Source organism: Rhinatrema bivittatum, chromosome 2, assembly GCF_901001135.1.
Source record: "Rhinatrema bivittatum chromosome 2, aRhiBiv1.1, whole genome shotgun sequence".
In the NCBI taxonomy this organism is placed as follows: domain Eukaryota; kingdom Metazoa; phylum Chordata; class Amphibia; order Gymnophiona; family Rhinatrematidae; genus Rhinatrema; species Rhinatrema bivittatum.
Genome location: NC_042616.1, coordinates 447,619,621 through 447,647,268, shown reverse-complemented (window position 1 = coordinate 447,647,268; position 27,648 = coordinate 447,619,621). Strand labels below are relative to the sequence as shown.

The following is a 27,648-nucleotide window of genomic DNA, read 5'->3' as shown; positions in this document are numbered from 1 at the left end:
CCATACAGTCGCACGTATAGTTGCGCGCACAACTGGGCCACACACACAAGTTAGCCGCGCACACACCGGAGCGCACTCCGTGCGCATAACTACAGCCACACACAAATCCTCACCGCACGCATAACTACAGCTGCATGCAGTGAAGCAAATTACTTGTGTGCCCAAACATAGATTCAATGGCACCGGCGTCCAAGAAGGCCAGAAGGCACTCTTTGCACAGCCTGCCACATAAGAGCCGCGCAACCTGAACTGGAGTCCTGCCTGTGTCAGCTTTGCGAAGAAGCTCAGGGGGGGGGGACCAAAGCCTGGTCCTTCACTGTCTGAGGATGGGTCTGGAACCACTACATACAATAGCTTCCCGGACCTATGCAACTCCGAGATGACTTCTCCACAGGAGGGCACCTCAGGGGCCCCCTACTCTGACTCCCCCTGGGATTAACATGGACCCAGGGACCTTCTCCTGCTTGGAATTTTTCCAGGGGCTTGCAAGCCTTTGTACAGGCACAATCAGCCCCGGCTGCAACACAGGCCCAACCCCTGCCAGAAACACAAAATCCTCCTGACCTTACTCGAATGCCTCGCCTAACCCTGACAGGGACCCGGATACCTCAGATGATGACGGGACCTCACCCCGACGGGGGTCCCACCCTTGGCGCCTTTCATCGTGCCCCACCTTTATGGCGCCTCCCCTGGCACTGACGGCTCCCACTCCGTCCGGTGATGCCGCCGGCACCCCTTACTCTATATATTCAACCGGCCCGGGTAACCACCCTCCACCAAGCTGCGACATCAACCTTGACGATGTAACTTTTTTTTTTTTTTTTTTTACAACTCACACAACTCCCTAAATTCACCTTAAATAACCCATATGTAACCCCATTTTCTTCCACTATCCTTTTGACAATGTTCCTGCAGGGTGGGTGGGTGGGATTTCGCCTTGCTGGCTTGCACGCAAAGGGGCGGCTGCTGCTCGTCCTCGGCCCTTTAAGAGGGCCGTTGCGTCATCGAACGGCGCCGCTGGCACCTTCCGATGACGCCCTATTGGGCACCTTTCCTCCCCCCTTTTTCTTTTTCGTGCGGACCGCCACACTGGGGTGGCGCGTCCGTTATTGGGGTGGGCTCTGGCCAGTAAGCCCGGGCCTACCTATTAACGTAAGCAGCCACCACTTACTCTCCGTGTATTGGCGTCCTCTTTCCCGGCCTCCTTTTCCCCGCTTGCTTACCCTTGTAATAGCTATTAGTAACAAAAAACACGCTACAACTGTTATTTGGCGTAAAAAGGCCGCAGCTTTTATTTGTTTAACATATGCATCAACTTCCTGGTGTACCCGAGCTGATGAGCTGCTTCTGACCGCCCGCCGTAACCGAGCCAGGCGTCTTTTAGCCAGGCGGGGGTCTCGCCGGGGGTCACGCCTCACCCCGGCGAGACCCCCGCCGGGGTGAGGCGTGACCTCACCCCGGCGGGGGTCTCGCCCTTGGCGCTTTTCATCGCGCCCCGCCTTTACGGCACCTCCCCTGGCACTGACGGCTCCCACTCCGTCCGGTGATGCTGCCAGCACCCCTTACTCTATATTCAACCGGCCCGGGTAACCGCCAAAACGCAAGGTAGGTGGATCCTTGCCTCGCGTTCCCCCCACTGACCTAACTAGCTGCGGCCTTTTGCTTCCTTATGTATCCTGCTTCTATTGCGTCTTGCAACGTATTGTTAAATATATCATATCCTATGTCGGACAAGTGTATCCCGTCCTCTCTGAACAATCCCGGACACTTGTCTTCTGCCCACTGGTGTCTGGTCTGATGCGTCCCTCTCTTATTTGCCCACATCTCCAACTGTCTATTCACTTTCTTTCTGCCTCTATTCCATAACTTTGAGTCTTTCCACTTGGGCCTTGGGATAATTTCTGACCACACCACTGCTGAATTTGGGTATAACCCTGATATTAATTTCAAGTCGTCTTTTACTGATTGGATTAGGCTTTTGCATGTCAATGAATTCAAGTCATTGCCCCCCAGATGTACGATTATCACGTCTGGAGCCGCCTTGGAGTCCCTCAGGTGCCGTAATAGAGGCAATAATTGCTTCCATCGCATGCCGGGTTTTCCTATCCATGTGACAATCCTCCCTTGTGGTGCCAGGCCCAGGTGCTGTCCATAGGGTCGTCTGATTGCTCTCTTGGCCGCCCATCTTACGTACGAGTGGCCAATAATCCATGCTGTCCGCCGAACCCTCTGTTGCTCTGCAAAATAGAATTAATAATTTTGGTTAATTCGAGAAGATGCAACCTTGTCCAGCCGTACATATGTGTCGACGGCGTTCGATCTCCATCTTCCGATCCTCTTTATCGTGTCTTTGTCTAATCCAGCCTGCGCTGCACTTGTAGCCGCACCTATGTGGAACGAGTGCGAGCTGAACTTCCTTGTGTCCCATTTTAGTTTGTTTGCCGCTGCTTTTAATACCGCTATCAACTGGAATTTTGTCAGCGGGGAACCGTCTTGATGTATCAGCAGGTGGTTTCGGCCCTCTGGGTGAATAGCTAGATATTCTCGGGCATTAAAGATTGGGCATGTGTTACAACCCATAACCCGATTGAGCCTTAGAGTGGAGCCTCTTCCTCATAGTCCACTGCTCTAACCACTAGGCTATTCCTCCACCCTTGGGCATGCCATGGGCATGCATTTGTCAAAGAAGAATTGGTTGTTAAATGTGAACCCGAGTAGCGGGAAATTGTTTGGGTGAACGGGAAGCAACCTGAAAGCGGACTCTGTCCGCTTTTGCCATCCAGGCCCCTCTTCCGCAAGACCGTAGCAGTGCCAATGCTGTATCGAAAGATGCGTCTGCACCGAGCAGTCCTCTTGCGGCAAATGGTCATTTACGGATTTTCCTGGTGGGGATGACAGATTTAGTATGAGCCGAAATTTTCCTTTTTCTTTCTTAGGGATTACCGCTAAAGGCGATAGGAACATAAGTTGGAATGGTTGTTGCGCAAATGGGCCTGCTATCCTTCCTAATTCTAATTCCGTTTGCAACTTCTGACGGACAATATCCGCGTGTTTAGTTCCCGAAGGAGAGTTGTTGATCTTTACTCCTTGAATTTGTCCCTGAAATGGGATAATGAACCCATCTTTAAACCCTTGCCAAATCTTATTTGCTTTCTCCTTGTTCGGGCATACCCCGAGCCATGATTTTATAGCTTCTAGTTGTATTGGTGACAGTGCTTTTTCAAATTGCATCTTCTCATGGTTTAACCTTACTCCCCGGCGATGCTTTTTTGTTACATTTTAACATTGGGTGTGGGGCTGTGCAGATGGTGCAAACATGTTTGAATTTGCAGTCTTGAAATGTACATGTGGATTTGTTGTATCGCCAGCAAGTATTATCGTGGGCTGATGCCTGCTTTGATGTGTATCTGTAAGGAGATGTCCTTTGCGCATTCCTGGCTCTCATCCCCTGCTCAGAAGGTTTGCAAGTCATATGTTGTATCCACAAGCTGACATCCTGTGTTCCCCATGTCATATGGCGGTTCTCCTCCATTTTATCTCGGAACTGCTAGTCATAATTCAACCACGACCAGCCCCCATTTTGCTGATACGCTCTTATGATATTGACTGCATATGCCAGCATCGGTCCGTATTGTGAATGGTCCTTCCTCCCAACCACACTGGCCATGTATAAGAATGCCGTTATCCAATTAACTATAGTCTTCGGTATTTTCCTCTTCTTTTCTTTGTTGTGCTTTCCTTCTGTAGACTTCTTCCGCCCCTCGGCTTTCCGTCTTCCGAAAACTAAAGATGTCGATGTATTTCTTCTTTTGAATTTTCTTTCTTAAGCGCTTGGGCACTTCTTCCCAGAGCTCTGATAACGTAGTAAGCGCCGGCGGGCCTCTTGACTCTTTCTCCCCGGCTCTCTTGAGTCCTTGCTGATCGCTGTCAGAATCTGAGGATGATGAACTAGAGGAGCTGGAGGAGCTACTGGAGCTGGTGTTCACTCTACGCTTGCGCTTTGTTTTTTGCCTTTTTTTCCCTGACCCTGAGCTATCATGCGTCCCCATGTGCCCTGACCCATAAGGTGGTAAACTGAGCCCCGAGTCCGCTTCTTTGGTCAAGCACTCACCCGTAGTACGATGCTCGCTTGGTGCTTGGTGTGCTGCTTGACTTGTAGATGGATGTTCCTCGTCGTCATGTTCGTTGCCCTGCGGCCCTTTTTGTTCGCCTAACGAAGTTGCACCTTCGTTCGTGACTTGTATTGTCGCTGCGATGGACCTGTCCGGCCCTCCTCTTGTTGTCTCATCTGTTCTTTCTTATTCCTCCTCCGTTGTTGAATGCTGGTCGCGTATACCGTGGAGGTGGCCATGGTCCTACCTCGCTGTCTTCGAACTGTGCGAGTCTCCGAGGGGGTTCTGTCCAAGCCCTCCCTGCAGGGTGGTAATGCTGTTCGTACAGCCTTCCTTGATGTCGTCCGTCCTGCGGCCTCGTCGGATTCCCATAGGGGTAAGCACTTTGCTCTTCCCAGCCACGCCTTTCTCTATTGTACCAACTTGGGTTTCCCCTATGGTGCCATCCTGGACTACCTTGGCGCTGCCACGGATAACCCGCTTGATAGTCGAAATCGTATTGGTTTCGCGAATGAAATTCGCTGCCCTGGTAACTAGCGTATCCTGTTGCGTTGTTCTGCCAGACTTCGTCCCTCCAGTTGTCATAGTGCGGAGAGCATTCTCTAGCCCTCTGCTGTCTCGTAGGGGGCTCGCTCGCCCTATCCGGCTCGTCGCCAGGGGCCTCTGCTGTTTCGCTCGACGCTGGCTCCGCTACCATTCCCTCTCTTGGAGCTTCAGCGATCTCCTTTTCGTTCGGCTCGTCTCTTTCGCTGGTTGGTGCCCTGGTGCCAACCTTTCGGGTTCCTCCGCGCTCTCCTCTTGTCCTCTTCTGCCGCGAGCCCTCTGTTGCGTTGACGGTTCGGGGTTCATTCCCCCTGTGTTGTTGCCTTCCTCTAATGCCTTGGATCTTGTTACTCTTTGGGTTCGGCCCGCCTTCATGGCCCTCTGTGAAACTCCTGCTGCTTTGCGGGATGGCATGCTGCTCCTACAAATACTATAAGACAGCACTGATTAGTTACTATTGAACTGGCAATATGTTCTGTCCTGACCCGGCTTGACGTTATTTATGTACCGCGAAATTATTAGTTTAAGGTTTTTTGTTTTTTTTGAACATCCGCCCAGACCGAAAGGCCGCCTTCTCCCCCATAGCCCAGCGTCCCTTAGCTACACTGCTTCTCACTTCTCCTTCCCCTATGTTTGGATTTTCTCCCCCTTTTCCTATAGCAAAGCAGTCCTCGGGGAATGTGCCTCGAGTTCTTCCCCGCCCCTTCCCTCCTACGCTTTCTCCCCCCACAGCTGTGCCACTCTGGGGGAACGTTCCCGGGCATTTTATATTCATTTAGTTTTGGGGTTTTTTTTGTCACTACGCTAAACACCATCGCAACGGTCCACGGAAAGGCACGACAAGGAAAATATGGGTGGTGTGGACCACAAATTACTCGTGTAACATCACAGTACGGCAACCCCTTCCATAGCGCTCCTGTGCCCCCCACTGGCCCTGTCCCACTGACGCGTGCATTAACCCTGCTCTTCTCTCCCAAAACCAACTATCTTCTCTGCCCATCCTGTACTTGCCTTCCACCCACCACGCGGCCTCCTCCCTCACTGCCTCCCCACCATTCCTTGCTGACCATCCTGTCTTTGCCCCACCGCCTAGCACGTGGCTTCCTCCCTCACCACCCGCCGCGCGACTCTGCAAGGTCATTGGGCCCAGCGCTCCTACACCGGCTGCATCACCCTCGTCCCACAGGAGTCGGCAACGCGATCCGGGTCTCCCCCCGCGGCCCTCGCCCTGGTCACACCAAACCCCCCATCCGCACGTCCCCCGCCGTAGTCTGTGCAGAACGAACAGCCTGCCGCAACCCAAGTCCCCTGTGCAAATAGGATTTCATTTCATTTCTTCCTAACCTTTCTCTCCCCCCCCCCCTTTTTTTTTTCTATACTTGCGACCCGAGGCTAGCGACCGCTGCCGCAGCCGAACCACGTGGTCTGGCTCGGCTGATCCGGGGCTGGCCCTCTGTGCCCCCCCAACACACCTCACGCGCCCCTACGGCGGCCCTCCCACTCGCGGGTGAAGGCAGGGAAGCGGCACCACTCCTCTCCCAACAACTATGTCTGTGTTCGCCGCCATCTCACCCCCGTTCGCCTCCCCCTCCCTTCCCTCTCCTTCTCCCCTCTATATACTTGCGGTTGGGTCGCCGATGCTCTGCTCCCGCTGCTCCTGCCCTCGGTCGTCTCCGGCCCTCGCGACTCCCAGGTGGGCAGTGTTTGCCGGAACTCCTCCTGCCGCCGGGCCGCCCCGACACAGGACCACGCGGTGTCTGGGAGAGTCGGCGGAGTTCGGGGGGGGGTGGAGTCTCCCTGCTCTGCTGACCCGCCGGCAAGACTCCCCATGAGTCGACCATGCCATGCCGATAGTTGCCGCGTGGTATGCCACGATCCTCTCTTCGCCTTGCTGGCTTGCACGCAAAGGGGAGGCTGCTGCTCGTCCTCGGCCCTTTAAGAGGGCCGTTGCGTCATCGAACGGCGCCGCGGGCACCTTCCGATGATGCCCTATTGGGCTCCTTTCCTCCCCCCTTTTTCTTTTTCGTGCAGACTGCCACACTACGTGGGGTGGCGCGTCCGTTATTGGGGTGGGCTCTGGCCAGTAAGCCCGGGCCCACCTATTTCTTAAGTGTGCCAGCTTTGATGAGGGTATTTCAGGTAGCATTCTTTTTGCTAAGCATAAAGTTCTTGGTGTCCTATAAAGCCACAGGTTTGAGGAAATCCCAGTTAAGATGTCACTATGCAAAACTTTATAAATGAGACTTGCAACCTTTTAATGGATTTAGTGTTGTACTGGTAACCAGTGAAGTGATCGCATAACAGAGGTATTATGATCATGTAATTTAACACCATATAGTATCCCTGCTGCCAATTTTTGAACTATTTGCATTTCTTTAATGGAGTAAACTTAGCAAACCTAGATATAGTGAATTACAATAGTATAAGCCATTTAAAATTAATGCTTGTAACACAAAGAAATTAATTGGATCAAGAAGGGGCTTTAACCTTCACAGAAGTTGCAACTTGTAAAAAGTTTAATAATAATTTTTTATGGTTCAGGATATTTATGCACTTGCACTTAAAATATTGTTTTTAGTTCAGTATAGGGTGTGAAAATTCAGCTTAGAAGGGCTAAGCTGTATGGTGACTGGAAACTAAAGGATCAGCTTTTTAATTTGTTTTTATTCTGATTCGATTAAAGATTTTAAGGCTTTTGGGTTCAAATTCAGTTATACAAATGTTTATCATTTTCTAAAATTATTTTTTGAACCAATTTCTAATTAGCTGTCAGTCATCGTGCATAGCTTTCCAGTCAAACAAGCTCTAGTAGTAAAGTGCAATAATCTCTAAATTAATGACATCTCAGTTTTCCATTTGTATAGTTCATTTAGATAGCAGGTAGCTTTTTGCAGTCAGATTGTTCATATCAGATATTTTCTACCTGTATTCTAATTTGGTTTAAAGTATATTTCATGTGGTAGAATATTAGTTCAACAAATCGTGATAATATGACTATAAGGCTACTAGTGTACCTTGTTAATGAATTGCAGGTGTTTCATTTACCATTTAAGGCCAGTGTAGAATGGCTTGACTTTGCTTCATTGTACTCTCTGATTTGACTGGCTGTCGGGACACCTTATATGCAAGGCCCCTAATTTTCTACAGTTGTATGGATGCAAAATCTGCTTTCTGTATTTAACAAATATGATTTTACATGGAAGGGGAGAACATGATTGAAAGTTGTTCACAATCAAAATGTTTTTCTGTGGAAGCCAATTAGATTTCTTAAAAGCTTCCTAAATCATTTTAGCACAGATATAAAACTAGTGAACAAACAGACTAATCATTGGTTACCTTAATGAAATGTGAAAATCCTATTATCTTGTATAAAACAATTAGACTGAGAGTATTACTACATTTAAATGCACAAAATGAAGTATACAATTTATTGGACCATAAGACATTTTTGTTAAAATGACTTAAAATTGCTCTGTCTTTCCGGCCAATGGAGGGAGAGGGTCTGTGTGAAAGAAAGCCAGAAGTTGTAATGGAGGTAAAAAGAGCCATAGATGGTGTTGGGATGGTAATGTAGAGTGTGTGTGAGAGAGAACCAGAGGTGATGAAGGGGGTGAAAAAGTGCAAGAACTAGGGATGCTTAAATGAGGGAATGATGACAGAACTAAAATTAATAGAGGATTGGAGGAGAGCCACAGATTGTATGGAGAGGTGGCTACCTGAGAGCAAGATGGGGTGGAAGAGGTGAGAGTCAGAGGTAGCGTTTAGAAGGGTTTTTGAGTGAGAAAAAGGGATTGGTATGTAAGAGCCAGAAGAGGTTATGGGGAGCATGTATGATAGTTTGAGAGAGAAGATATTGGGAGGGAGGGGAGAATAGGCAAGTGGATGATTGGGGTAAGAGGGAATCAGAGAGGGTGATGGATAAAAATATGAGATGGGATAATTGGGGTGGAGATTTTTGGGTGAGAGACACATTGAAGGGGATGGAAAAACATAAGAAGAGGTAAATGAAATGAAGTGGTTGAGAGTGGGAGTATGATGAGTAGTGATGAATGAGGGAGGTGGATTTTGGGAGAGGAGATAGATAGATGGGGGAGCAATCCAGTAAGGGGGCACTTGGGGACAGAGTTGGGGAAGAGAAGTGTTTTTTGTACAGAGGCCTGGAGGTGAAAGTTAAAAAGAGCGAGGGAGGAAGAGGAGTGAGGTAGAGAATGAAGTGATGGTGTGGTAAGGGAGAGATTTAGAGATGAGAAATAAAGGAAAATAAGATGAAAAGGAAAGATGTTGCAGGAAGGGAGGAGGTGATAAAGGAAGGAGAGAGAGAAAAAAATATAAAGGAAAGCAGAGCCTGGAAAAAGTAAAGAAAAGACAGATGAGAGGAAAAAGAGACAAAGACCAATGCAATTGAAACTCCACCCAGGTAATAAAAGTAGAAAACAAATTGTATTTTCACTTTAGTGACTGGAACATGCAATGTAGTGAATGAGGCTTCTGTGTCTATCCCAGTTGTGAGGTATGGTGTTCTCTGGGGTCACCTCTTTCCCTGTTGTTGAATATCGTCATGTAGCCTCGGGATTCACTGCTCTGTCCTTGCGGGGATATCTGTATGCAGACAACATTTAGCTAATCGTACCTTTGGGCAAAGATGTTACAGGGCAAGTATTAGACATTAATAACAAGTTGTCTACCATTATAAAATGGTTCTGGCAAGAAAGGAATTCTGAATTCTTCTAAAACTGAGGTTTTGAGAATAGGACATACTTGAGCCAGTTGTAGTTCCATTGAAGTTGAAGCTGTGCAAATCATAACTGCAGGGGTTGTAAAAGATCTAGGAGTTTTCTTTCATTTTAATTTTACATACTAAACTCATGTTTCTAGGATAATCTAATTAGCTTTTCTAATGTTGCAGAGTACAAGGCAATATCCTTGTGGTTCATTCATGGACTATTGTAATAGTGTGTGTGGGCTTTCCTCAATGGCTCACAGATAGGCTTCAAATTGTCCAAAATGTATCAGCTAGAATAGTGCTGGATTGTCTCAGATCTAAATGCACAATTGAATCTTTATGGGTAGAAATCCCTTGTGTGTCAGGGAAGACTATAGTGATAGGAGTATACTACCATTCACCTGGTCAAGATGGAGAGACTGATATTTATTTATTTATTTATTTATTTCTATACCGATGTTCCTGTATACAATACATATCGCACCGGTTTACATGAAACTGAACCATCGCCTCAGTGGCGGAATACATTATAACATGGAATACGTTGAAACATGGAATACATTATAACATATTGACATAGAACTTTAAGAGGGAGAACAATCATGAACAAGATAAACTGAGGATGAGAACAAAAAAACTATGTACAGAATCAGTGTATGTTCAGGTGATACAGGGTATGTAAAGTGCAATGGATACCGTCTGACTCTTCCGTAGGATACCGTATGATAGTGAAATGCTAAGAGAAATTAAGGAAGCTAACCAAATTGGTAGTGCGGTAATAATGGGAGACTTCTATTACCCCAATATTGACTGGATAAATGTATCATCGGTACATGCTAGAGATATAAAGTTCCTGGATGGAATAAATGACATTTTTATGGAGCAATTGGTCCAGGAACCGACAAGAGAGGGAGCAATTTTAGATCTAATTCTCAGTGAAGGACAAGATTTGGTGAGAGAGGTAACGGTGGTGGGGCCGCTTGGCAATAGTGATCATAATATGATCAAATTTGAATTAATGACTGGAAGGGGGACAGTAAGCAAATCCACAGCTCTCGTGCTAAACTTTCAAAAAGGAAGCTTTGATAAAATGAGAAAAATTGTAAGAAAAAAACTGAAAGGAGCAGCTACAAGGGTAAAAAGTGTGCAAGAGGTGTGGTCATTGTTAAAATACCATCCTAGAAGTACAATCCAGATGTATTCCACACATTAAAAAAGGTGGAAAGAAGGCAAAACGATTACCGGCATGGTTAAAAGGGGAGGTGAAAGAAGCTATTTTAGCCAAAAGATCTTGATTCAAAAATTGGAAGAAGGATCCAAATGAAGAAAATAGGATAATACATAAGTGTTGGCAAGTTAAATGTAAGACATTGATAACACAGGCTAAGAGAGAATTTGAAAAGAAGTTTGCCGTAGAGACAAAAACTCACAGTAAAAACCTTTTTAAATATATCCAAAGCAGAAAGCCTGTGAGAGAGTCAGTTGGACCGTTAGATGATCGAAGGGTTAAAGGGGCACTTAGAGAAGATAAGGCCATCGCGGAAAGATTAAATGATTTCTTTGCTTCGATGTTTACTAAAGAGTATGTTGGGGAGATACTCGTTCCGGAGAAGGTTTTCATGGGTAATGATTCAGATGGACTGAACCAAATCATGGTGAACCTAGAAAATGTGGTAGACCTGATTGACAAACTGAAGAGAAGTAAATCACCTGGACCAGATGGTATACACCCCAGGGTTCTGAAGGAACTCAAAAATGAAATTTCAGGCCTATTAGTAAAAATGTGTAACCTATCATTAAAATCATCCATTGTACCTGAAGACTGGAGGATAGCTAATGTAACCTCAATATTTAAAAAGGGCTCCAGGGGCGATCCGGGAAACTGCAGACCAGTTAGCCTGACTTCAGTGCCAGGAAAAATAGTGGAAAGTGTTCTAAACATCAAAATCACAGAACATATAGAAAGACATGGTTTAATGGAACAAAGTCAGCATGGCTTTACCCAAGCCAAGTCTTGCCTCACAAATCTGCTTCACTTTTTTGAAGGAGTTAATAAACATGCGGATAAAGGTGAACCAGTAGATGTAGTGTACTTGGATTTTCAGAAGGCGTTTGACAAAGTTCCTCATGAGAGGCTTCTAGGAAAAGTAAAAAGTCATGGTATAGGTGGCGATGTCCTTTCGTGGATTACAAACTGGCTAAAAGACAGGAAACAGAGTAGGATTAAATGGACCATTTTCTCAATGGAAGGGCGTGGGCAGTGGAGTGCCTCAGGGATCTGTATTGGGACTTTTCAATATAGTTATAAATGATCTGGAAAGAAATACGACGCATGAGGTAATCAAATTTGCAGATGATACAAAATTGTTCAGAGTAGTTAAATCACAAGCAGATTGTGATAAATTGCAGGAGGACCTTGTGAGACTGGAAAATTGGGCATCCAAATGGCAGATGAAATTTAATGTGGATAATTGCAAGGTAATGCATATAGGGAAAAATAAGCCATGCTATAGTTACACAATGTTAGGTTCCATATTAGGAGCTACCACCCAAGAAAGAGATCTAGGCGTCATAGTGGATAACACATTGAAATCGTCGGTTCAGTGTGTTGCGGCAGTCAAAAAAGCAAACAGAATGTTGGGAATTATTAGAAAGGGAATGGTGAATAAAACGGAAAATGTCATACTGCCTCCGTATCGCTTCATGGTGAGACCCCGTCTTGAATACTGTGTACAATTCTGGTCGCCACATCTCAAAAAAGATACAATTGCGATGAAGGTACAGAGAAAGGCGACCAAAATTAAAGGGGAATGGAACAGCTCCCCTATGAGGAAAGACTAAAGAGGTTAGGACTTTTCAGCTTGGAGAAGAGACGGTTGAGGAGGGATATGATAGAGGTGTTTAAAGTCATCAGAGGTCTAGAACGGGTAGATGTGAATCGGTTATTTAGTCTTTCAGATAATAGAAAGACTGGGGGGCACTCCATGAAGCTAGCATGTGGCACATTTAAAACTAATCAGAGAAAGTTCTTTTTCACTCAATGCACAATTAAACTCTGGAATTTGTTGCCAGAGGACGTGGTTAGTTCAATTAGTATAGCTGTGTTTAAAAAAGGATTGGATAAGTTCTTGCAGGAGAAGTCCATTACCTGCTATTAATTAAGTTGACTTAGAAAATAGCCACTGCTATTACTAGCAACGGTAACATGGAATAGACTTAGTTTTTGGGTACTTGCCAGGTTCTTATGGCTTGGATTGGCCACTGTTGGAAACAGGATGCTGGGCTTGATTGACCCTTGGTCTGACCCAGTATGGCATGTTCTTATGATCTTACTCCTTCAATAGAAATATTTAAGGAACTTTATTGGCTCCCAATGATTGCTCAATCACTATTTTATTTATTTATTTATTTATTTATTTATTTATTTAGAGAATTTTATATACCGACAGCCGTTTGCACATCGTATCGGTTTACATATAACTTATAACTAATTTGGTGGATTTGATAGAGGGGGTACGGAGAGCTCCTTGGAGGGCAGGACGAGTTGGTCTGGTGGAGGTGCGAGGAATTAGAGGGGGGTTTATCCAGTCAGTGTTTTCATTGTTGAAGCTTTTATGTATAAGGGAAAGTACTTTGAAAAGGATACGAGATTGTATTGGCAACCAGTGGAGTTCAATGAGGGTAGGGGTAATGTGGTCACGTTTTCTGGAGTTAGTAAGGATGCGTGCTGAGGCATTCTGCAAGAGTTGTAATGGTCTGGTGTGTGTGGCAGGTAGGCCAAGGAGGAGTGAGTTACAGTAGTCTATTTTGGAAAATATAATAGACTGTAGTACTGTACGAAAATCAGTGAAGTATAGGAGAGGTCTGAGTTTCTTGATGGTTTGTAGTTTGAAGTAGCAGTCACTTAGGATAGGATATTTTAGATTCTGACTCTTGTACTTAACAACCCCCCCCCCCCCCCTCCGAAAAAAAAAAACCATGTAAAGCAAAAGGCACGCATTGTTTGACAAACTGAAGTGCTACACTCCTTGCCCTCCAACCCCAATGGAATTTGAAATCAAGCCAAGAAGATTTACTCCCAAGTATCTTCTTTTAAGAGAGTGTGAGGCTATCAGGTTAGGGCAAGGGTCTTCTTTGTATGGGAAATTTATTGTGGAGCAAATTACTGACTGAGATTAACCACAAGCTGATTTAAGTCATCTTTTGAAAGAAGGTGAAGATTTGACTCTTCCCTGAATGCTAGCTATATAACAGAGCTGTAAGAGTGCAGTCAGGCAGTTTCATGGTTCTATTTTTTATTTTTTATAGTATTTTGTTTATTTTTGGTGTTTAGTTTTTGCTGCTTTATGCCAGATTTGTCATGTGTGTCATTTATGGTATGGATTTGATTTAATATTATATTTTGTGATTGTACACTATTTTGGATGTTCTTTTGATCGAAAAAGCATTATAGAAGTATTTTAAACAATTAAATAACTCTTCCAATTGCCCCAATACTGACCATTCAATCAATTTATCCAAAATGGAAAGTTGGCTACAAGATAGTAATATTCCACTAGATTGATATCCAATGATTTTTTTAAAGTAAATATTTCACCAATGTATGCTTAAAAGCAGACCGGAACATAGCTTTTGATAAAGACCTATTAGTGGAAGTCAGAAAAGAACCTAAAATCTCCTCATTGGTTTTAATGAGATTCAAAGGCCACTAGTCCGTGAACTTAGTAGGATGATGGTATCCTCATTTTCAAGAGTTTTAAATTGAATCCAGCAATTTATGGGGGAAATGGGATACGATAATTTGGAATCTGATAGAGTTATAATATAGCAGTTCCCCTGATGAATCTTCTGAATCTTATCAATGAAAAGTAGAATAAGTAAAGGACCTGTGTAAATGACCAACAGGTTCTTTCCCTATAATAAAAGCTCTTTAGATTCATAGGAAGCTAATTTGAAAATATCTACATTTAGCCTCCAAATGATGACTTTATAAGCATGAACTTGAGAAAATAAATTAATCTTGTCCTCTTTTCAAGATTTTAGCCACAATCTTTTCAGTCTTCTGTTAAGATGCTTCATCTCTCTAAATTCATCAGTGTACCAGTGGGAAGACTTAACTTGTCTCATCCATCATACTTTCTCAGCTATTAAATTAAAATTTGGTCCACATTATGGTTGCAACTAGTATAAAATCTGAGGAAACGACTAGGTTCTAAAGTCACAACCTTAAGTTGGACAAGTAATTTGTCAGGATTAACCCTTTGGATTACTGGATATGATCAATGAGGCACAAAGTTCTAGAAACCTTAATATAAAAGTTCTGTGCTGGGCTCCATTGGATGATGTCACCGACTTGTTAGGACTGATATCCTGCTGTCCTCTGAGAATACTTGTAAGCAACTCTGCTTTACTTTCTGTATACCTTACCATTGAATATACTATCTAACAGCTGCAAAAGACGAGGGTAGTGGTGGCCAACTTCGGTCTCGAGAGCTACAAACAGAGATGGTTTTCAGGATATCCACATCAAATATGAATGAGATGAATTTGCATACAGTGGATGGAATGCAGACAGATCTCTCATATGCATATTCATTGTGAATATCCTGAAAACCTGGCCTGTTTGTGGCTCTCGAGGGCTGGAATTGGCCACCCCTGAATTAGGACCTCACTTCTATATTAAATGAGACTTCCTAAAATTGAATTAAATTACACATGTAGTACCAAAATATTGTTTGACATATTCAGTGAATAGTTAAAACCTAAAAAGGGATGTTGATTACTTTAATGTTCACTCATCTTAATGCAAATAGCCTTTTAAAAAAGCTCCTCCTATTAGTTTCATAAAAGGATGAGTGGCTTGATAATCCAAGGATAATGGTTCATGTTTGTTCTTTAGATCTGTGCTAGTTCCTGGCTTTACTGAAAATGTTAATAGTGCAGACACTGGTAACCTGTAGCCTCAGGGTGACAGCTTGAAAGTAAGCATGATATATAGTATAGCTGGTGCCTATCTTTTACTCCAATAAGTTAGCATCCAGCCACTTGACAAACAATGACAGTTATTTCCAGGTTCTGTTATATGTAATTTTTCAGGTTGTAGTAGTGAATGAGTCAGACGCAGCCTGCCTTTACAAAGATTTTTTTTTTTAGTCACTTTAAAAACCAGTGTGAAACATTTCAGTTGGTTTATAAACCTGTCGGGTCACTTGACTATGAGTAGAATTTGCTGAGTGACTGCAGTGGCAGACAGGATCTGCTTTTGTAAGCAGACAGAAATCACTATAGCAGCAAGTATTACTGATACAATTTAATGTTGCCTTCCATTCACCTAGCTACTGTAAAGGTAGCTACTCTGTCTGATATTGCATAAATGTTGCTTTTTGTTGTTAACTTGCATTTAACTATTAGATTAGACTTTGTTTATGAAACTTAAAGCAAGCTTTTCTTTCCTACAGAGATTCAGAACAATAGAACACCGACGACAGCAGATTCTACAGCAAATAAGAGGATAGCTGAGAACAGCACACAGGTAGGACCCCCGCTGCTTTACTCTGGGAAAAAATGTAGTTATAAGCCACAGGAGCAGACCTTTGCAATAGCAGATCATGTCATCTTTTCAATTTTATGCACTTTGGATTCTTTGCATTGATGCTTTCATTACCAAAAAAAAAAAAATCACTACTTTCATGTTTAGTGTCTGTGTTTACAAAGAGATGAATCATTTGACCATAATTTTAAAGTTAAAGCTTTTTCCATTGGGGTTGCAGGAAAGCATGATATATAACCTAAAATTGGGGGTCATAATGTAACAAAGAAATATGCACACTTCACCCAGCTAAGCTAATAAGTTAAAAAAAAATGCAAAGTTAATTACCCAGAATAATTACTGTATGAGGATTCACAATATAAGAAGTCAGTGTGTTAGAGGACAAAATCCTATTAAAAATTCTCTAGACACTGTAGTGTAGTTAATAAGTCGAAAAATATACCTGTGAAATGAGCATATCACCTTTAAAAATGTCATGATACATTATCATTGCTGAAAGTCATCTAAAGCAATCCATTTATTGGACAACTTCAGGGAAAATATGGCACCATAGAATTCATCTAAAGACCTAAGTAAAACAGAATGTTTTAAAAGTGAACCATTGCAGTGTCGTCATGCAACAAAACTGTTGCATAGCTGATGGCATCAGTTGTTTGCATTGGTTCTCATACACTCACCTAGTGACCATATGGTAAATTTTCTGTTTATGGAGATAGCAGTTTGGTGTTGCTTTTTTTTTTTTTCGAAAACACATGATTTTGCAGTTGTATCAGGGTAAGTAATTAGAAACAAATTAATATAAAAGCATAAGATTCTTTTTTAAAGTATTTTAATGCACCACTCTATAGATCATTGGTTTTGCAGGTCACAATTTAGCTTTTTTTCCCACTCTGTTCTTCTGAGAGCAGTTTCAGAATCAGAAATAAAAGGTTAAGGCTGCATTAAAAAACTTGACTGAAAGTGATTTCTCATTTGTAAAGAACCCATGCTATCAAAAATGTCTCCTGAAGCAAGCATTATTAACAGGAAAAGGATTTTTAAAGTACTGTACACATGTCAAAAAAATTGTATTGCTTTGACCTGAGAGAACCTTTTTCTTTTTTTTTTTTTATGAGATATTGTATGCGTCACAAGGTTTGTGTTTCTGCTATGGTAAAATGGGCATTCCCCTGTTAGTTTGTACTTGTTACATCCTCACTAACATGCTGTGGCCCAACTTTATGGTTAATGTAACAGTAGATCATTTTCTGGCTGATTGGAAAATCATGCTCAGCTGCATACATGAAGCCCTAAAGGAGTATTGTATTCTTTAACAGTTTGTTTACCAATGTTGAAAGACATCAATGTACAACAGTGTATGTTTACGATAAGCGTGTTCAGGAATGTACAAATTATCGGATATACAGTAATTAGCAAATATTTAGATATTGATCTCTAGGCCAGATATAACATATCTGACATGCTGCGTGCTACATTTTAGAGTAACACAGTTTATAATTTAATATCTATGTAATACTTGTGGATTATAACACTATTGCAACGCTTTGATATATGTATGATGTTACATAAAACTAGCTAAAATCCTGGATTTAGAAGCCTAAAAGTTCTGATAAGTTTTTTATGTGAATAATAACGCAATGCATTGTCTCTTGAGCCACTGTTTGTGCTAATTAAATGGAAACTTTGCATAGTTTAAAAATAAAGGTACATTGTGTTTCCTGTAACTCCCATATATTTCTATTCCTCTTCTTATTTTGTTTTCTTTTTCTTAGGGGATAACAGGAGGGCCAGCTTATAGCTCGAGGTGAGGTGTTGGTGGTGATTTAAGGGCCAGATTTACATGCAGAGTGAGACGTACGAACTGCACAGTACACCTCTGTGAAGATTTGACGTCATTGGGAGTGAGCAAAGTCTCACAAAGATGATATTGCTACAATCTTCTCTTGCTCTAGCTTGATGGACTACCAACAAGCTAGGGCGAGATAACATAGTACAAAATTTCATCTTTGTGAGACTTTGCTCACTCCCAATGACTTTAAATCTTCACCGAGGTGTACTGTGCAGTTCGTACGTCTCACTCTGCATGTAAATCTGGCCCCTAAACCACCACCTCACCTCGAGCTATTAGCTGGTCCTCCTATAGAGATATTAATAGTTGACTACTATGAAGGCCTTATAAATAGTCTCTCTCTCTTGGGGTGCAAAAACTTTACTGCATCACGCGATAGTACCTATGGAAAGTGTTATGCTACCATGCAGTGTGGTAATTCTAAAAATTACCCTAAACATGCCCTTTTCTCTTATCGCAGGCATTATCCATGCGATATTACAGCATTTTAATTAATATAGGGGAAAGTATTTTATATTTCAGAATTTTTTTAGGGCACTATATAGTTTAACACGGGACTGGGAAGTGCACCTTAACTTGAACTTGAGTCAGCAAAATTGAAATAATCTTTAATTTCATGTTGTGCTGTGCTTCTTTTGAATGCCATTGTAAAAAGATTATAATGAATCAATTATACATTTTTTGATAGTTGTATTAAAAATAATTCAATAGTGTTCATTTCTCTTATTTAAAGCACTTATAAAGAATATTACAAAATTTCTGCATTTTCAAATATTCTGAATTGAGCAGCAAATATAAAGCTCACCAAAATAAATGAAATCATTTTTTTTTCTGTCTGCTAAGGACAATACAGCCCAAGTGTTCTGCTTTTGTCTTTGTGTTCTGTGCATTCATGTGAAGGCATACTGCAGATCAGTGGTTTTGTATAAAATGAGACTCACTGGAGCTCCTTTCCTCATGAAGACACCTTCAAAGATAGAAGATAAATTCCTCTGCTCAGGCAGAATAACTCCTGCATGTCCAACCCCTCCCCCAACCTTATCAAATTTGATATGTTTTCATTTCATTTATTAAAACGTAACCCGTTTGTAAAGCACGTTACGCAAGCGGCAGTGCAATAAAAATACACTCATAAATTTAAAAGATATAAAACTAAATAATACCCAATAAAATAAAGTAGCAAATACCCCACCCCCCAAAAAGTTACAAATACCTAATAAGTGACATTACAAAAAATAACTGACAAAACCAAATAAAATTCCAACCAATTATCATTGCATATTTGGTTAAATATTGTAAAATGCCTTACTGAAAAACCATGTCTCGTATTGCTTTCCTAAATTTTAAGTAATTGATAATAGATTGGATATCAGAGGGCAGTGAGTTCCAAAACGATGGTGTTTGATAACCAAATGATGTTTCTGTGGTGAACTCCAAAAGATTACTGCTGGAAGGTAGCACACAGAGAAACCATGCTTCAGAAGAATATAAGTTATGTGAGAGGATATAAGGATATAGCAGTTTAGAAAAATATTGTGGAAAACCAGAATATAAAGCATGGAAAGTAATGCATACAATTCTGAATCTGATTCTAGAAATATCAGGTAATCAGTGTAATTGTTTAAGAATAGGGGAAACACGATCATATTTTTGAAGACCAAATGTCAGTCTCGCAGATGTTTCTTATAACTGAAGATACTTCACTTGAACATTAGAATGCCAAGCAAAAGTGAATTTACAACAGTCTGATTTTGAAATTATGAAAGCATGAACTAGAGATTTCAGGTTTTTTATGTCTAACATTGAACAACGTTTCTGGATATACCTCAGAAAAAAGTGATTTTTCTACAGTAACTGAAATTAAATTTGACATAGGGCAGACTAACTGTACACCTAAAGAAGTCACCACTGGCTTAAGAGAAATAGTAACACCTAACATCATAGGCGCTACTACTGAAGCAGTTGATCTAACACTGAATCAGATGCCTCTGATTTAGCAGGGTTGACTTGTAAGTTGTGATTTGAAAGCCAAATGCCAACCCTATCTAGGCAAGAATTAAAAAGGGGCCAAAGTTAAAAAAAAATAAAAAAAAATGCAGATATCTTTAAATCATCAGCATAAAAAACCCAAATCTTGAATAAGACTAGACACTGGAGAAACAAATATATTAATAATAGAGACAGTATGGATCTCTGAAGGACTACAAAAGGAAGATTGACCACATTAGATATTTGGTTATTCCAATCAACTTGAAAAGAGCGGTTGGAGAGAGAGGAGGAAAACCAAGCCTCGGAGAAATTTGCAAAACAAATTTCACTCAGTCAGTTAATGAGCTGCTAGTGGTTCATAGTGTCAAATACTGCACTCATATCGCAATCTTTAAAGTATCTGAAATACAGTAACTGTCATTAGTTAACAAAAGAAGGGATATTTCCTTACTGTAAGCTTTACAGAAACCTGACTGAGAGGGATGTAAAGCATTGGTCTTACAGATGAAATCACTTAATTGGTTAAATACACTCTTTTGATAAGAAAAGAAGGTTAGACACTGGTCTATAATTAGAAATCTCCATGAGATACAGTGATTCTTTTTTTTTTTTTTTTTTTTTTTAGCAATGGCCATATCCTGGCCTTTTTCAATTGTTGAGGAAAGGTTCCTGTAAATAATAAACTATTTATCATTGTTGCTATGGAGTCTAGTACAAAATTTATCAATAGACGGAAAGAGGATATAATTTGGAAGTAGTTAAATGAATTGATAAAAACAAATATTCAAATCAAATTCAGAAATAGGATTAAATGTTGATAATTGTACAAAAGAACCAATTGATTGATTTTGAGCCAGAGTGAGTCACATTGTGTATTGAAGGAGAGTTATTATAAATTAGCTAGTGTTTCCCAACCTTTTTTGTTTCGTGGCAAATCTGGCACAGGAGTCACTTCGTTGTGGCACACCACCCACTTCCCCATCATCATTTCCTCCTCTCTTCCTTCTCCCCCGACTCTTTGTCATCATTACCTTCTCCCTTCCATATTCCCCAGCATCATAGTAATGCCTCTTCCTTGGAATCATAATCTTCTTCCTTTTGCTATCTCCCATGCCCCCGGCATCATCATCATCATCGCCTTAACTCTCCCACATCTTTTCCCCTTCCTCACTCCCTACATCAACATCACCTTCTCTCCTCACCTCCACACCCCTGTGGCATCATCGTCATCACCACCATCTCTATCCTTGTATCCCTCTCCTCCATCCCTTGACATCACCTTCCCTCGCCCACCACCCCAATCATCATCACCTTCCCAATTCCACCACTTCTTCCTCCTCCTTGCACCATCATCAGCATCCTTCTCCTCCCACCCCCAGGCATCAACACCTTCTACCACCTTTTCCCCACCCTCTCACCTTTCCTCTTCCTTCACCCACCACCATCATCACCTACCTTCTCTCTCCATCCTTTCCCCCACTGACATAATCATCAATCTTCCATCTTCCCCATCCCTGGCATCACAGTCTCCTTCCATTCCCTCCACCCCCTGGAATCACCTTCCCTCTCCTTAAGAACATAAGAAATTGCCATACTGGGTCAGACCATGGGTTCATCAAGCCCAGCATCCTGTTTCCAACAGTGGCCAAACCAGGCTACAAGAACCTGGCAAGTACCCAAACTCTAAGAAGATCCCATGCTACTGATACCAGTAGTAGCAGAGGTCATTCCCTAAGTCATCTTGATTAACTGCAGTTAATTGACTTCTCCTCCAAGAACTTATCCAAACCTTTTTTAAACCTAGCTATACTAACTGCACTAACCACATCCTCTGGCAACAAATTCCAGAGCTTAATTTGTGCATTGATTGAAAAAGAATTTTCTCTGATTAGTTTTAAATGTGCTACTTGCTAACTTCATGGAGTGCCCTCTAATCCTTCTATTATCCAAAAGTGTAAATAATCGATTTACATCTACCAGTTCTAGACTTCTTATGATTTTAAAGACCTCAATCATATCCCCCCTCAGCCATCTCTTCTCCAAGATGAATAGTCCTAACCTCTTTAGCCTTTCCTCATAGGGGAGCTGTTCCATCCCCTTTATCATGTTGTTGCCCTTCTCTGTACCTTCTCCAGTGCAATTTATATCTTTTTTGAGATGCAGTGACCAGAACTGTATACAGTTCTCAAGGTGCGGTCTCACCATGGAGCGATACAGAGGGATTATGACATTTTCTGTTTTATTCACCATTCCCTTCCTAATAATGCCTAACATTCTGTTTGTTTTTTGACTCCTTCCACCTTTCCTTCCCACCCCCTTGAATCATCATCTTCCCTCTCCCTCTACCATTTCCCCCCAAAACCTGGTATCATAAACTTCCCTGTCCCCCCCATCTCCTGGTATCATCACCGTCCCTTTTGTCTCCCCCCACACCCTGTGGCACTTTCAAGTCTCTTTCCCCACTCTGTCCTCAGTAATGAACAACAAACGTCTGGGAGCAGGCTTACTGAGTTCTTCCTCCTTTGCCAGCTTCCCTCTACAATCTGAACTGTATGATGCTAGCAAGTCTCACAAGCCTACAGAGCTCCGTTCAGTTTCTTTTGCAGGGGAGAGCCAGCAGAGGGGGAAAGCAGGAGCAGTTGCCAATAAATGCTGCTCTCCCATGTCTCCTGCTGGTGGGAGGACATCCTGCGGGCCAGAAGCAAAAGAGAAAAGGAGAATGCAGCCGTGCCACACCTTCACCTCAGCCACAGCCCACCGATTGGAAACAATGAATTAGGCCAGGAGCCAGGATGAGGATTACTAATTATCAAGAGGGAGTGACAGAAGTCTGCTCTCTGAGGATATAGAGAGACAACTGTTCTTGCTTCATAGCTGAGCTACATATAAAATCCCAAAAAGAGACAAGGAACCAGTAGCTGTGAGACCAAGAGACTTCCTTTCCAGAGAAATCCAGGCCCAGGAGCACATGGCTGGATCACTCTCCTAAGCGAATGAGTTAAGTGATCTAAACTTTGCAGAAAGAATATCTTGGCAGAGGAGGGAGAAGGTTTATTTCCTTGTCTTTCATCACAAATTCAGTATCTCATCTTAACTGCTTCTACCTTTCAGCTGAAATCAAGCATAAACCCTTGCCATAGCCACACAAGATAGGGCAAGGAAAGAGAAGCTGATGGACTGTGGTCTTTCTATAAAAGACTGAAATCAGGTCCGCTTTCTGTTTAGTACCAAGTAAACCATTTGAGGAAGTTCTTCAGAAGAGAGAAGCATTACACACATTGCAGTGCTCATCTATTTGGTTTGTCATCTAGCCAGCTCCACCATCAAGAAGGACTTCTTCATTTTCTTGATTTTGTTTTTTTTCCCACACAATTGTGTGTTTTGGACAGGGTGCACCCTTTATAAACTGGTGACATTGGGGTGGATCTGTTCCACCCCCTTTCGAGTTCTCAGGGGTAAAGGAGGTTCTTGAAAGCTGTGTACTTCACTGCTTTTCCCCCAACCTTTCTCTATGTGCGTTCCTTATTTTTTTATACTATCCATATGAGTATGTTGGTTGCCCTGGCTAACAGGTCATACCCAGTTTTATTTTTGCATTGCTTGATTAAAATAAAAATGAAAGTTCCCACCGTGGCTGTTAGTGGGGAAAGTCTTGCGGAGAATAGAGCTCCATCGTGGGCCGGTCATTCTCGTGGCCCCAACAGCCGTGGTTCACAGACCTGGTGAATCTCGCTACGGACGGGCCTCTTCGTCTCGGTCACCTGTCCCACCTCCTGAAGCAGGGTCCTGTATTTTTCGACCAGGCGGATCGCTTCTGTCTAGCGGCATGGCTTTTGAACGGCGACGTTTGAGACGAAAAGGTTACAAGGAAGAGGTTATTGCCACCTTCCTCAGGGCTCGCAAGCAGTCAACATCGCTGGCCTACTTCCGGGTCTGGAAGGTTTTTGAAAGCGTCTGCGAGGAGTTGGGTGTTTTGGCACGTTCGCCTTCGGTTGCAGTGGTACTCACTTTTCTTCAACGTGGTCTCTCCAAGGGTCTTTCGGTCAGCTCCTTGCAAGTTCAGGTTTCGGCCCTTGGTTCCCTCCTGGGCACCATCGAAGATCGGGCGGTCGCCTCTCATCTGGATGTTGTACGTTTTCTCAGGGGCGCAAAGCACCTGAAACCACCTGTCCGGTCTATTTGTCCATCGTCGAGTTTAAATTTGGTACTTCGAGCCCTTTGTACGGTTCCTTTCGAGCCTCTCCATCGGGCCACTCTCAAAGACTTGACTCTCAAGACTGTCTTCTTGGTCACTATTTGCTCAGCCAGGAGGGCGTCTGAGCTCCAAGCTCTGTCCTGCAGAGATCCTTTCCTACGTTTCTCGGACTCTGGCGTCTCTCTCAAGACCGTACCTTCTTTCTTGCTGAAGGTTGTTTCGTCTTTTCATATCAACCAGTCCACTGAAAGCTTAGATTGTTCAGTTTTGTTGCTCACTTATCCATGTGTAACACAGCTGTGTCGAGAAATTTACATTTTGTCTTTCAACCTATGGACTGCCTCCATCCTCATTGCTTTAAATAAACTGATAAGTGAGCAACAATATTGAACAGTCTATGCTTTGCCACACATTTGTCTTTACCATTCTATATTTGCATGTGTATGCTCTTTACTCCACAATTCCTTTTATGCATGCATTAGACAAAAAGCATAAAGCAATCTTTTATTGGTGTGTGATGTGATCAGTGACTCTTACTTCTAGGAATTCAAGGGAAATGCAGGGAAGACCTTAGATAATTTTAAAAAATTATTCAGTAAAAAATGTGTTTTATATAAGATAAGTTAGTGCTTTTCATATAAACATTTAAGATAGTTCAACACAATGAACTATTTCTTAATCATCTTTAATTGATGATAACTTGTATTAGTTATAGTTACAGATACAAAAAGTTGGCTGCCAGCTCTTGATAAGTCATGTTTGTATAGGGAGATCAAATATGTGCCTATGATATTGTCTCTAGTCTTTTAGTATATTTGTGGTAATAGTTTAGATACTATTTCCCTCTCTAAGTTCGCTTTGATCAGAGTGATTATTTGAGAGGTGTTTGCTTCTGCATTTGTGATTATGCAAAATTATATACCAGCTTAGAACTGTAGAGTAGTAAATCATTTTGTTATCCTCATATTCTGTCTTTTGTTTATGCATATTATAAACCTAATGAAAACTGAAATACTGGAATGGAAATCCCACTTGTTGATTTGACTAACACTCAAGCTCTTGCTTATTTTACTAGTCCTTTATCTCGCATATCAAACTAAGATAAATAGAATATTTATAATCAGAGGTTCACAGCCATTTTTAAATTACAAGATTGATGTTTGTATTTTAATTTAAAATTTCTACTGGGAGTTTTAGAATGAGCATTAGAGTAGGTCATTTCCTTTGCCGTCATAATAGATTCTCACCGTGGCATTAACTGCCAGTAAATGCCTGCCCTTTTGGTCATATTTACTAAACTAGCCAGTGTTTGAACTTGTCAACAGCAACTGCTGTTGTGCACTGTTATTCAGTAGAAGATGTCTTCTTTAAAGCTAAACTAATCCTGGGGTTTTGTTGTTTTGTTTTTTGATTTTTTTTACTCTTCTTACCTGTGCTTCATTACCTTTAACAAGTATTTCAAGTTTATGTATTCCCAATGCCCTGTGTCTGTTTCATTTGTGAAGGAAATTACATCCCCCATTTCTTTTTTATTTATGAAAATCTTAGATGACACTAAGAGTCTGTTTTGAGTCTCTAACTCACAGCACCTGGTTCTTACTACTGGCCACTCCTGTTCCAAAATCTGTGTCTTTCCTATGTTGTGCTACCTGAAGTTGCTTTTACCAAATGGTAGAGTTCTGTCTTTCAGGGTGCAAAGGCTGCTGGTGGTGATTCAAGTGGCGTCATTGACCTCACATTGGATGATGAAGATGATGGTTCTTCACAAGGAAGAACAGGTAAGGTCTCAGCATGCGACACAATATTGATGAAAATAGAATAATCCAGAGAGGTGTGTGGTAGATACATGGATTATGTTGATAGATAAGGTCCACTTGATTCACTTTGTCTGCCCATGTGCTCCCGCCTACCTGTGTTGCATTGGTCTTGATCTGTGGTCTTTGCTTCCCCTGCCATTAAGTTCATTTTATGTCAGTCCAATACATGCATGAATTATACCATAGATATGGTACCTATTATCTCTGCTGGAAGTTCATTATAGATGACATCCACTAAAAATTATTTTTTCTGAGGACAAGTAAGATGTAAAGTTCTCACAGATGAGTGATTTCATCTGATGGAACCTGGGCCAGTGAAGTTTACTTCATAGTTTCTAGAAGCTTATGGCATGCTCTACTGTGTCATGGACATTACTCAGGGGCCTCTTATACACCTGTCTATTAGTTGTAGTTCTGGCAGAGCATCCCTCTCTTACCCTCTGCTAAGTCCTGCATCATAAGAACATAAGTTGCCATAATGGGTCAGACCAAGGGTCCATTAAGCCCAGCTCATTTTTCAGCATGGCCAATCCAGATTGCAAGTTCCCATCCCCCTCCTTTTTCCCCCTGTCCAGTGTCTATCATCCCTTCTTTCTGCCCTCCTCTGCAGCATCTCTCCTGTTTCCTTCCTAGCATCCTCCTTTTCTCCCCTTCACTCCCTGCTCAGTGCAGCATCTCCCCAATCTCATTGCCCCCCCTTTTTTTTTTTTTTTTTTAAGCGTGCCCAAAATTCACTGTCTTTCACTACCCTACCCTCAGCTGCCTAGGACCCTTTTTCTTCACCAACCCAGCACCTACTCACCCAGCTTCTTCTTTCTTGTGGTGCCATTCCTTAAAAGTGGGTAGGCAGCACCTGAAAGTTTCTGGGATTTTGCAACCCCCCCAAATTTTTGGCATCCTAGGTGACTGTCTAGTTTGCCTAATACAATAACCATCCCTACATTGAGGGCAGCATCAAAAAGCCCAGGAGCTTCACTGGAAGCTAGATGTACATTGACATCGAAGAAGCGTAGATATTCCTCAACATTGAGCACCCATTTAGACCAAAGAGATGATCCATCATCGATCTCTCCCATCTGATGAAAGCGAAGGGTTCAGCTTCATCAGCACAGACATCAAGGAGTATAGATTCTGAGCATCAGGTAAAGGCTAAGGATTATTAGTATTGATCTACATTAGTGCACAATACCAGGAATTGGAAGATTCTGGCTATGGCTGTAAATCCCTCTGAGCATTCCTTCAGAAAATTCAACTCAATCTTCTCATCTGACTAAAGACTTGTGACAGTCTCCAAGTGTCCCAGGAATATGTGACCATTGCTTCCCATGCAGGATTGGCATTGGCAGTGCTTGAGGAATTGAAGAAAAGGATCCAAGCAGCATTGGACCATAGGGTTGCAAACATTGGTGCGTTAACATCGTTGATAGCTTTACAAACTGAGATCCAACTCCTTTTGTGGACTCTTATGGCATCCGACACAAGGAAACTGTGAGCTGTTCACGGAGAAGCATTAGTTTTGGGAATTGGATGCATAATGTCTATTTTAAGTGCATTGGGGAAGAAGCTTCCCCAAGACATAGAAGTTCACTGGGGTCTAGACACTAAGGGGAACTCTCACAGAGACTCTTATAATCAAATGCATGCTCGGTTTGAGCGTTTGATTCTGGCTCAGTCTGAGTATTTCTGAGGGTATGTTCTGAACAGGCGTTAATTTCTGAGGGTAAAATGTGAAGGTCGGGTGCACTTTTTTTTTTTTTGGATTGAGGGAGAATAGCTAATATCTTCATCAACATACATTTGGACACGGGTTTTGGATGCGCTAATCTCCTTATAGAATAAGGGCTTGTGGATCAGCTGCAGGTCTTTGGTA

General features: G+C 42.3%; 1 protein-coding gene across 5 annotated transcripts in view; it reads left to right on the top strand.

The window, feature by feature from the left end:
* The window catches only part of ATF7IP (activating transcription factor 7 interacting protein), a 331,366-nt gene that overhangs the window by 266,332 nt on the left and 37,386 nt on the right, over positions 1-27,648 (top strand). For all 5 annotated transcript variants that reach the window (XM_029590341.1, XM_029590340.1, XM_029590343.1 and 2 more), the window contains 2 exons: positions 15,837-15,910; positions 25,652-25,739. In XM_029590341.1, the coding sequence (XP_029446201.1) occupies positions 15,837-15,910; positions 25,652-25,739 (162 nt within the window). The remainder of the gene's footprint in view (positions 1-15,836; positions 15,911-25,651; positions 25,740-27,648) is intronic.